Source organism: Lygodium microphyllum, chromosome 16 (genome assembly GCF_053477565.2).
Source record: "Lygodium microphyllum isolate KBCC chromosome 16, Lygodium_microphyllum_v1.1.10, whole genome shotgun sequence".
NCBI classification, from domain to species: Eukaryota; Viridiplantae; Streptophyta; class Polypodiopsida; order Schizaeales; family Lygodiaceae; genus Lygodium; species Lygodium microphyllum.
In genome coordinates, this window is record NC_141150.1 from 83035939 (window position 1) to 83047846 (window position 11908).

Genomic DNA, 11908 nt, shown 5'->3' on the forward strand with positions numbered 1-11908 from the left:
TATGCCTTCAAAGCAGTTGATAGAACTCTAAGAGATGTTATGAGCTGTGATAAGCCATTTAGTGGAAAAGTTGTTTTGTTTGGGAGGGATTTTAGACAGGTCTTGCCGATTGTGGTAAAGGAAACATGTGAGGATATTGTTAATGCTGCATTGTGTTGCTCTGATCTGTGGTGTTACATAAGGGTGCTAAGGCTATCTGGCAATATGCGAGTGTCGACAAGTGGTAGTGTGGTGGACAATGGGTTCATCTTTTGGATTTAAGGAATAGGAGATGGAGTGGGTGTTACCGAAAGTTGTGATAAGTTGTGTGTTCCACCTAGCATGGTATTAAAAGGGCAGTCTATCGAAACATTGATTGATAATGTCTATAGTGACGTGTCCAATGTGGGTGACTACACGCCGTATTTTAGTGAGCGGGCTATACTTGCCTCGCGGAATACAGAGGTGGCTACTTTGAATGATCGTACATTGCAACTAATGCCAAGGGAGGTCATGCAGTATTATAGTACAGATTCAATTGCAGAGACCGACGACTCATTTTTGTACTCTGTTGAGTATTTAAATACATTGAACCTTGGAGGTGGATTTCCTCCTCATTTATTGTTGTTGAAGATAAATGCACCTATTATTCTTCTTAGAAACCTAAATCCAGGAAGGGGTATGTGTAATGGTACGCGATTGATATGTAGAGCTTTCAATAGGAAAGTGATAGATGCTCAAATAATAACATGGGTAAATGTGGGCGAATGAGTTTTTATTCCCTAGATTACTTTTGTTTCAAATGCTACACAATTGCCATTTACTATGAAGCGGAGACAGTTTTCCATCCGGTTGGCATTCGCTATGACAATTAATAAGTCACAGGGGCAGACTTTGTTCATTGTTGGGCTTTATCTAAAGGCACCAATATTTACACATGTTCAGTTGTATGTTGCATTTTCAAGGGTAAAATCTTCGCATGGTGTGAAAGTGCTATTGGGTGAAGAAGATGGGGATATGACCACAAACATTGTATACAAGGATGTTCTTCGAAAGGTGCAGTAATGTGCATTGCTTTCTTTGCGGAGATGTAGTTATTGACGACCATGTAGGACACTAGTTTTGCATATATGTGAATTGCTCTCTGTTGCTTTCTTTGTGGAGATATAGTTATTGAAAACCATGCAGGGACGTTGGTTTTGCATATGTATGAATTGCTCTCTATGCCCTGTTTGGTTGGCATATACTCTCTTGGAAGTATATTTTTCTCATATTTCACTATTTTTTTAACTTTTGCAAATGCCTACCCTAGAGTGGCACTATTACCCAGCTTCTGACTATCAAAAGGAGCTATAGTGCACGTTACTCACTGTAGCTCCTAATGATATCATAAGAAGGACACTTGCAAGGGTCATCGAGCGTTTATATGATAATGTTAATATTAACATCAAGCTCCCAGTTTTTATTGAAGTTATACATTGTGGATACACGCAATGTTTTCGAGTGCATATGTACGAGGTTAACCATAAGAAGAGATTTCAACGCTCTCATACTGATAAAATACCGAGGCATTGGTTCAAGCATGGGTTCAAGGATTTGGGTTGTTTTGTGATGTTGCATCAACGTTTGTCAGTACCTACGGAGTGGTTCACAAATGTTCGACCAGGTATTATTATTGTAGGAAAGGAATTATCTTTGTTAGTTGTTTCACGTACTTATATTGTAATTTTTGTTCCAATGCAAGTGGTAAAGAGAAAGGTAGGACCGTTGCATCGCCGATGCGATTACCAATGGAAACTGTGGGATCGTTTCCTACTTCGCCTTCACATATTTTGCTCAAGGAGGAAGATCTCTCTCTCTCCGATTTGCGCTTTTCGTCAGTCCTCTCTCTCTCTCTCTCTCTCTCTCTCTCTCTCTCTCTCTCTCTCTCTCTCTCTCTCTCTCTCTCGTCCAAAACACCTTTCCAAAACAAGTTTGGATGTTATTGTAGCATGCATGAATGATTCCTAAGAGGGATCTACATAAGATGCAAGGTTTGTTCCCACAGATTGATCTTACTAGTACCACTGTTCGTAAATACATGGACTGGAGGATTTCCACTTTACAAATACATGGACTTAGAGGATAGTGTTCACCTAAAGTACTTTGACTTGTCATTTTTTATTTAGGGTTTTGATAGAAGATTTTGATGATTTCATATCACATTTAGCATCTCTCCTAAATAGGTATCTTGCCAATGAAGTATAGTTGGATGCAAACACAATGGAATGGATTACCATTTACTATTCTTTGTTAATCCTTGGTGTTTTTTGCATCGCTTAAAAGCAATGAAAGGTGAAACATACTTTAGGTATCTTGCATGTATATGCAAGTGCACGTGCACACACACACACATGCACACACAAATGAACCGAAAAGAATCTAATCCTAACTCCTCCCACCTTAGAAAACATAACCCTCACCATCCATTAAGTCCTAATGTCATCCGAGAGAGAGAGAGAGAGAGAGAGAGAGAGAGAGAGAGAGAGAGAGAACCTAACAGACCCTAAGTTGTTTCACACCCTTGCCTTAAAACTCTAACCTTTGTCTTTTAGGGAGATCTTATTAAAGTTTTACCTCCCTCCTTTGTGTGTGTGTGTGTGTACGCGCGCACGCATGTGCAAAAGTGTTTAATTTGGTAATAGCTCTTTAAGTTTTTTTATCTTTCTATCTCTCTATCTTTCAACAGTTGTTCTTATTTTTCACTTTGTACACACGACATCAAAGCCTATACATTAAAATTAGAGCAAAGCTTTGCGGCATCTCAAGGCTGGTTTCTTTGTGCCTCCACCTATTGCTCTTGCAAATCCTCACTCAATAATAGCGAACATTTTGTAACAACCAAGAGCGCATATGGTGTGATTGTGTATGCAAGCCATAGAACCAAAACATGATACGTTTGTGTGAACCCTCTTGCAACACGAAGCATGCCTTAGGACACAAAGTGCCATAACTATTACTACACCAATGCATTGGTCTAAACCCTGTGCGAAGCACTCAGAGAACACCAATGCAAAGCACGAGGAGAATGTAGGTGCAAAGTGTCTAGTATTTGTAAGTAATAGGTGTAATATTTAAAGGTAAGCTGAGTTCTATAAAAGGCTTACACAATTGCACCCATTCAATTTTTTCCCCCCAGAATTAAAAAAGCCAATAACAACACCTTGGAGAAAAACCTAAGGCAAAATACAAAGTACGTGGAACTCTTTAGAGAGTAACTAAGTACATATCACAAATACAATGGTCCTGTAAATAACCAATCCAGTGGGCCATAATGCCAAACCATTTGCGCCTAAGTCCCATATCCGCAAGAAGGCCTCTCTTCTCTTCCTCGTCATGTGAGAGTTGCCCTGCATCCTCTCCCATCTCCCATGGAAAGTGTGGATATCTCTCCAAATCCTCCATAGTCTCCGCTGCACATCCTTCAATAACATAACTGCATCTTGCAGTCCACATGTACCAAGCTATAATACTAGCAATCAGCTCCCAAAAGTGACAATGTCCCTAAATTGGACCTGTTCTTTCACCAAGGACTTCACTATATGAAGCATCAGTGAACTGGGTGTTTTGGGAGGGGGTGGCATCTTCTCAAGGCGCTTAGGAGGGCAAGGTCAGCCTTTGAGGAGCTCAGCCTACCTACCATAACCTTTGTCCAGGCAGAATCAGCAAATAGCATTTGACAAATTGTTCAACAAGGTCAAATTGTTGTTGGAGATCATGCATTGAGTGCATGCAAAGTTCTGACACCCATTAAAGAGACCAAACTTTCCCCTGCATTCACTGTGTTTAGATGCACAGTTCCACATCATCACTGTATAGGCAAATAGGCACACACATAAATGTCTACAGACAAAATATTGAGTCTGGTAATTAAGCTCAATATAAACGGTGCAAGGCACACCTACTAATGAGCTCTTGGGCAATGGCTTCCAAAGGCTAAGGCACTTGCACATCCATCAACTGGAGGCTCATACAGCTAGGCATCAAATAAGCCAAGCAAGGACTGGATGCATGAGGCCAAGCTAACAAAATAATGACCTGGAAAGTCTCACAAGATCTGAAACAAATGATTATCAGCAAGCTGCATTATAAAGCTCGTGTAAACAAGATAAATAAGCATGCTGCTGGAAGAGCCAATTCTGTGGGACTCCATGTATAATTGATCTCTGTGAATCCTGGCACAGATTCCATTCTGACCAGCTCAAAGATGCTGCAACACGTCCAGTTAAATAGCTGGATGTTTACATCACATCAGTAGAAAACACAACAAGCTGACTTGAAGGGAATCTTTTCAAATGATTCGGCAACATGATCAGGTGCACAGTGACAAAAGCTTGTGCATCAAAGTGTTTCTGACAAATTCATTGACATAATCCCAGCCCATGTAATCCACTAGAAAGAGATAGAGAAATGCATAATGCCACTTTGAAACTCGGATTTGAAACAGAGCTTGCCGTTGGCAATGCACTTACAAATAGGAATTGCTTAGAAGCGTGCACAGCGTTCGACAGGATACCAGTTCGGGATGCAGTCTTGTGCAATGTTCTGGCAATGGGCATACTGAACATGGTCTGGATGAGGAGGTGCCTAACTGCTTTTAAAAGGTACAGCTAGCTCTACGTGTTTGTGACTGCCATTACATATGCTTTTTGTTCGAAAGCTTGCAGCAACACAAGAGGTTGAAAAATACAGCAATGCATCATGAAAGATCGTGTTACACAATCTTGGACATGGCTCAAAGTCTTGAAAGAAGCCTAGAGCAATATTTGTGGGTCAAACGTGAAGGCACAAAGAATTAGGGCAGACAATTGCCACTCTTGTTGTTCAGGGGCGATGATGCTGCTGCACCATCTTCTTGTTCTTCTGTGCTTTTATTTGTGTAGAGCTCAGGGTCCCATTCAACCATCCATGGGGTGGGCCATCATTGGCTGGTCACCAACTCAAAACATGTGGAATCAAACAGTCCCAAAGATGCCTATAAATTCTAGGTACTTTAAATATCTGGTGTGACTTCTAAAAGCTGGCAAGCTGGCTCTGCGAGGCTAAAGAACATTCTTTTAAATTGTTCTCTACCATGTTGCTTCCCAGCCAAATGATAAGCTGAGATGTTGCCAAAATTCATTAAACACAGAATCAGCCTGCTGGCAATTCAATGAAGGATCCCACTTTGTATGCGACAGCAGTTCCCTCTAGGGAACCATGACAAGATAACATGAATGGTGAAGAAATATGAACATCTTGGCTGCCATTAACAGCATCCCACCATGAGGCGAGTGAGTTCTGCAATGGATCAATCCAACCTTTTCTAAGAAAGCTCTCTATTAAAACCAGGAGAGCCATACATAGATGTTGAAATAATACCCATCATAAGGACAACATATGCAATTGCACTTCCAATAGCCCAGCCCCACCCAACCATTTGGAAGTAGTGAGATGATTCCAAGAAATCCAAGCCTAACTGCTTCAGGCTTTTGCCCAGTTTCTTTGACAAAAGAAAGGCAAAAGAAAGAGACATTGTTGATTATGATGCTTGAGCTACCTTCAAATGAACATGCGATTGCCAACCTGGAGATCTGTAGGATATCCCAAGTTGTTGTAGTGTCATGATGAATAACTCTGCCCTATTCTGAAAGATTAATATGTCAGTAGGGCTGATTTCTGCCTATTAACATGAAACCGTGAAGGCAAACCAAACAATTTCCATGAACTCATAGCTCCCTTTACATTATCCTTGACTACGTGTAGAAATATAACCATTAGCCAAAGCCTGCCGTACTAATTGCCCTCCAGCAGGAAGTTTCAAGCCCACAATTCGGCCATGAAGTGCCAACTTGTTCAGCAGAGAAAAAAAAATAGAATGAACAATAATAATAAACCATGCCAGTCCAAACTATCCGTGCAAATCTCACATCAATGGAGTATTAAGTACCACAAAATCTACATAATTCTGATTAAGACTGGCAATCCCATAATTAAGATTCATTCCTCTACATTAGAAAGAAGTCTCACCTCATTTTCAACTTTAATCGAACAACATACTTTTGACATGGTTAGTTGTATGTCATCCTAAAAGGTCACACTTTCAGGATTAAGACTTTATAATGAGTTTTTCATTTTTAAGGGTACTCTTTACAAGAGCAAGACCCATGACGGAATTGATGTACACAATAAGTGTCAGTTACTATGATCTCTCTCATTTCAATTTTAGAAATGATCTTAGTAGCCATGTGACAATCTGGACACATTCGGAGGTTTTTGGCAACTCGAATGGTCATGCCTTTGGGTGAACAAATAAGCCCAAATGCAATTGCCAACTTTTCACAATGGCCACACAAGGCAGCCTCTTTCTCAGTATCTGGATTTACATTCATTACAAAGTCACGAGAGGGTTGGTACCCTTCGTCTGCCTTCAATTGAGAGTTTAATAACCTAAGTTTTGCTTGAACTTCTTGAATTCGGGGATGCATTGTGTCTCCAACATTGAAACAATGCACCACATAGTCTATCTCAATAAAAGCCTTACCGGGCTTTTTCCACCCATTTACACTTCTTCTCAAATACTCCACTCTGTTTGCATCTTCCTGTAAACCAGCACAGGCATAAATCTTTGTCATAAGAACATACCCCGCAGCTCTTTCAGAATCCAGTGTTGCAAGGCGATCAAAGCAGCGGCTTCCTAGAACTACATCAGTATACTTTCGGCAGGAAGTCAGCAAAGATGTCCATCCAATTACATTCCCACATGAGGGAATAGTTTCAAGTAAGTCTTCTGCTTCATTTAAGTATTGGGCATTACCAAGTAAATTTACCATACAGTTATAATGTTCAACTGATGGAAACAGATTATAGAAATCTCTCATCAACTGAAAGTAAAGACATCCTTCTTCCACTAAGCTTAAATGGTAGCATGCTGAAAGAAGGCAAATAAAACTTATCCTATCAGGCTCAACACCTGCCTGTTTCATGTCCTCAAAACATTTACAGGCTGAAGAATATTCAGAATGCTGGCTAAATCCAGCAATCAGGGCATTCCATGTTACAACATTGTATTTGGGTGCTCTTTCAAACACAATGCGAGCAGAATCTAGCTCTCCGCATTTTGCATACATGTTGATGAGACTGCTTCCAACATTTGGATCAGATTCATAGCCAGTTTGGAATATGAGAACATGAAAGTGCCTACCCTGCTCCAACGATGCTGTACAAGCACAGGCTTTCAAAAGGTGAAGAAAAGTCACACGATTTGGAACTACACCCTCCTGCTGCAGTTGCTTAGAAGAACGAAAGACCTCATTTGTGTTACCATTCTGAACCAACCCTCCTATCAGAGCATTCCAAGTCACAACATCACGCTTTGGCACTAGATGAAAGACAGCATGTGCATCATCTAGACTACCACATTTCCCATACATATCAACCAGAGTATTCCCGATAACAGAGTCCAAGTTTAGACCATTGTTCACTATTTGTGCATGAAAATGCCTCCCCTCGTCTAGAACTAACTGGTCAGTGCACGACCTCAATATGCAAAGGAAAGTCACACGGTCGGGTTTGATGCCCTCCTTTTGCATTATATCAAACAGCCTAACAGCCTCATCGTGCCATCCATGCTCAGCATAACCTGCAATTAACAAGTTCCATGACCATGAGCTTTTTCTTGAAGAACTATTGAATAATGTACATGCATCTGAAAGGCTCCCACATCGTATATACATGCTGATTAGAGAATTCTCCAGCATAACATCTGAATCAAATCCACTTGTAATAATGTGGTTATGAATACACTTCCCAAGTTCCAAGGTTGTTAGGCTTGCACATGCCTTCAATATACAAATGAAGGTTACGTTACTTGGCTTCACACCAGCCCTGTGCACCTGCTCAAACACTTCCACTGCTCTTTCATTCCTCCCATGCTGCACATATCCTCCAATGAGTGCATTCCATGCTGCAACGCTTTTGAGAGGCAACCGTTCACAAACAGTGTGAGCATCACCTAAGCTGCCACATTTAGCATACATGTCAACAAGAGTGCAAGCCACAAATGCTTCAGATTCATGCCCACTTGCAACGACATAAGCATGCATGTGGATTCCTTGAGTTAAATCCACTGTATCGGAGCATGCTTTCAGGAGCGAAACACAAGTGAATGGATCTGCACATATATCCTCCTGTTCCTGTTGTTCACAAGAACAAGAGGCCTCCCGTACAAGGCCATGATCCAGCTGCTCTGCACCCAATACAGGCCATGATGTTGAAGCTCGCTCTGGCGATAAGCACAGCAGCGGTTCTGCATCCTCAACGCTTGTACCTCTGTCATGCATGTCAAGAAAGGTATTTCTCGAAAGGGCTTCCACTTCCAGACCACAATCAACTGAAAGAGAATTTGCTTTTCTTGAGGACCTTCTCCTGGACGTGCAGCGGTAAGTGCTCGGAACCTTTAGTGCTATGTGACGCTGATGCAAAGCCTCCAACAATTGGAGGGATGCATTTTCACATCCATGCTTGAGGCAGGCACTCACAGACACATGAGTGTGAGGATAACCCTCGTCGGTAAAAACGCCATCGGGCAGTCTCAGTGTACTACTGATGCAATTGGCGGCCATCCTGCAGGCTTATCTGGCCCAGCTTGCTGTCATGCTTCTACGACTCCAGAGTATGGAAGAGGAGAGGCTAAGTGGCGGTCTGCATCAGGCCATGCGCGGACGTGTGCATGAACCTGAAGCTCAAAGCTCTCAGCAGGACATGGTTCGTGTTGAATACAATCCCCTCTCCAATTAAGAGGAGTTGGTATGCTCTATTGGCATTGCGCTGAAGGCCATCCCATAGTAATGGTAAAGAATGTAACCTATCCAATTATCTATTCTATATAAGTTCTTGCAGCCTATCGAATAATCTATAATCTACCTATTTTATTATAATTCACGCACCTATCGAGGCAAATCCCAAGCCTACATGCGATCACTTTATGCTTCCAAACCTCTTTTTGCTCCCAAAACCCTTCTTTTTTTTTAAAGGAATAAGAGCTCATAGAGGGCCAAGGCACATGCAAAAGATGTGGCTCATTAACTTGCTCTAACCCTAAGAATGATTGTGGAACCCTACGAAGGGTTGTGGATGATGGTGGCCAGTGTGATCGGCAAAGTAGTGAAAGCTCGCCACATACTCTCTCTCCCTCCCCCTCCCCATGTGTGTGTGTGTGTGAAAGACGCCACCTTCAGGGGACAACATAAATTTGATGGCTGGCATTCTCTGCTTGCTATCTACTCGATGGCACTTTGTGTGTGTGTGTGTGACAATACTACCATTGTCCTAGCGGCCCTCCACTTTTGCCCACCACACCAAGCAAGGTTATCTGCTTTCGAGGATGTCGAGGGCCATGGACTGACTCTCTCTCTCTCTCTCTCTCTCTCTCTCTCTCTCTCTCTCTCTCTCTCTCTCTCTCTCTCTCTCTCAACACTAGCAATGTCCACTTGCCAACCCTCCACTTTTGCCCACCACTGCAAGTAGGCTTATCAACTCTTCAAGCATGTTGAGCGCCATGGGGTCATTGAAGAAGTCCTATTAAGAGGGGTAGTCTATTGGAGTTATGTTGTTGCGGGTAGGGCATATTATTGTTATGGTTACTTGATACAGTATTACTACTACCATCGGGGATAGGCTGTTGGTGGCATGTCAAGGTGTACTATTGCTGTTGTTGGGGGTAGGCCATTGATGGCATGGCATATGGCTACCTTGGTGAAGGCCACATCTGATTGATCAAACTACGAGCTCTATTTTATTATAATTCACACGTTTATTGAGGCAAATCCCCAAGGCTACATGGCGATCATATGATGCTTCAAACCTTTTTTTGCTCCCAACACTTTGTTTTTGTTTTTTGAGGAATAACAACTCATAGAGGACCAAGGCACATGCAAAAGATGGGGCTCAGTAACTCGCTCTAACCCTAAGAAAGGTTGTGGATGGTAGCAAGTGACACGCAAAGCAGTGAATGCATGCCATATCCTCCCTCTCTCTCTCTCTCTCTCTCTCACACACACAATGCTGGCATTGTGCCAGCTAACAACCCTCCATTTCGACTTGCCACTCCAAGCAAGCTTATCTGCTTTCAAGGATGTCAAGGGCATGGGGTCCCTCTCTCTCTCTTTGTCAACACTAGCACTATCCACCTCCCAGCCCTCCACTTTTGCTTTCCACTCCAAGTAGGCTTATCTACTTCCATGGATGTTGAGTGCCATAGGATCATTGAAGAAGTCCTCTTAAGAGGGTCAGCCCGTTGGAGTTATGTTGTCATGGGTAAGGCATCTATCTATTATATTATAATTCACACATCTATCGAGGAAAATGAAAGGGAGAGAAGGATCGAAGCTTTGACTCAAGAGCTATGGCGGGAGAGCAAGAGCAAGAAAGAGAGAGACAAGAAATGGGAACTCCAACAGTCACAATGTGTGACCGGGCCTTCCTTTATTCAAATTGTCACTAAAAGAATAAAGAATAAAAGATGGTGACGGGCGCCCGCCACCTGCAGTATGCAGTGGCGGTGACTGTCAGTGTAGTAATACACGGGCGGCTAGCCAGAGGCGCCTCTACCCCCAACAACCTCCCACTTAAAGGCGAATCTGCCCTAGTGAGGAGTGAAAAGAAAAAGAAAAAGACATTACAACATGTACACATGTACAATAGGATGAGGAAAGACATCATCTCATCCCACGCCCATCAACCTCCTGAGGAAGGCAAAGTGCTCTGTAGAGAGGCTTTTTGTGAGCAGATCTGTAGGATTCTGGTCAGTCGAGATCTTGACAAGATTAACTGACTTGTCCTCAACGACCCCACGTATGAAGTGATATCTCACCTCAATGTGTTTCGTCTTCACATGGAAGACCGGATTCTTGGCTAACTGAATAACACTCATAGAATTCGAATCTAGTGTAGGGATAGCATCAATACCAAGGTCAGCAACTAAACAACCCAACCAAATGGCCTCCTTGCAAGCCTCAGTGGCTGCAACATACTCAGCCTTTGTAGTAGAAAGGGCCGTGCATTTCTACGCCCTGGACATCCAAGAAACAGCACATCCAGCATAGGTGAATACATAGTCGGAAGTGGACTTTCTACTATCTGCATGTCCTGCATAATCAGAGTCAATGTACCCCACGACTCCTGTATCCTGGCTGCCATAGCATATGCACATATCTGCAGTGCCCTTCAGGTACCTCATGATACCCTTCAAGGCATCCCAATGCTTCTTGCCAGGTGTAGCCATATAGTGTGCCACAACACCAACTGCAAAGGCAATATCTCGACGAGTGGCTATCATGGCATACATAAGACTGCCCACTGCGGATGCATAGGGAATCTTGGCCATCTCTGCCCTCTACTCATATGTCTGCGGACAATCAGCCTGTGATACCTTCACATAAGGAATTAATGGACAGCCAATAGGCTTTACGTCCTACATGCAGAAGTACTTAAGGACTTTATGAATGTATGCCCTCTGTGACAAGTAGAGGAGTCCCTGATGCTTATCGCGTCTAATGTGCATACCAAGTATGTGAGTGGCTTGTCCCAGATCTTTCATCTCAAAGCTCTTCTTGAGCTGAGCCTTAAGAGCATCTAGCTCATCATGAGCTTTCCCTGCTATCAGCATATCATCCACATAGAGTACTAAAATCAATAAAGAACCATCACGGGCTTTCTTCGTGTAAAGACACGGATTCATAGCACTCTGGTTGTAGCCCTGTGACTGCATAAAGGCATCAAACTTATGATACCACTCCCTAGGTGCCTGTTTCAAGCCATAAAGACTTTTCTCATCATGCAAGTCCTTAGGTTGCTCTATATAAATCTCATCATGCAAGTCCCCATGGAAGAAAGCCGTTTTGACATCCAT

At 42.6% G+C, this 11908-nt stretch overlaps 1 protein-coding gene across 1 annotated transcript; it reads right to left on the bottom strand.

Annotated features, from left to right (window-relative positions):
- Positions 1-3141: 3141 nt before the first annotated feature.
- On the bottom strand, positions 3142-8852 carry LOC148023045 (pentatricopeptide repeat-containing protein At2g03880, mitochondrial-like). Its single transcript, XM_087696048.1, has one exon. It carries the CDS (start codon positions 8619-8621, stop codon positions 6135-6137), a length of 2487 nt encoding a protein of 828 aa, XP_087552174.1. The 5' UTR covers positions 8622-8852; the 3' UTR covers positions 3142-6134.
- Between the last annotated feature and the right edge of the window lie 3056 nt (positions 8853-11908).

Coding starts and splice junctions, on each gene's coding strand:
- LOC148023045 (XM_087696048.1), bottom strand. CDS start 8,621: ATGGCCGCCAATTGCATCAGTAGTACACTGAGACTGCCCGATGGCGTT.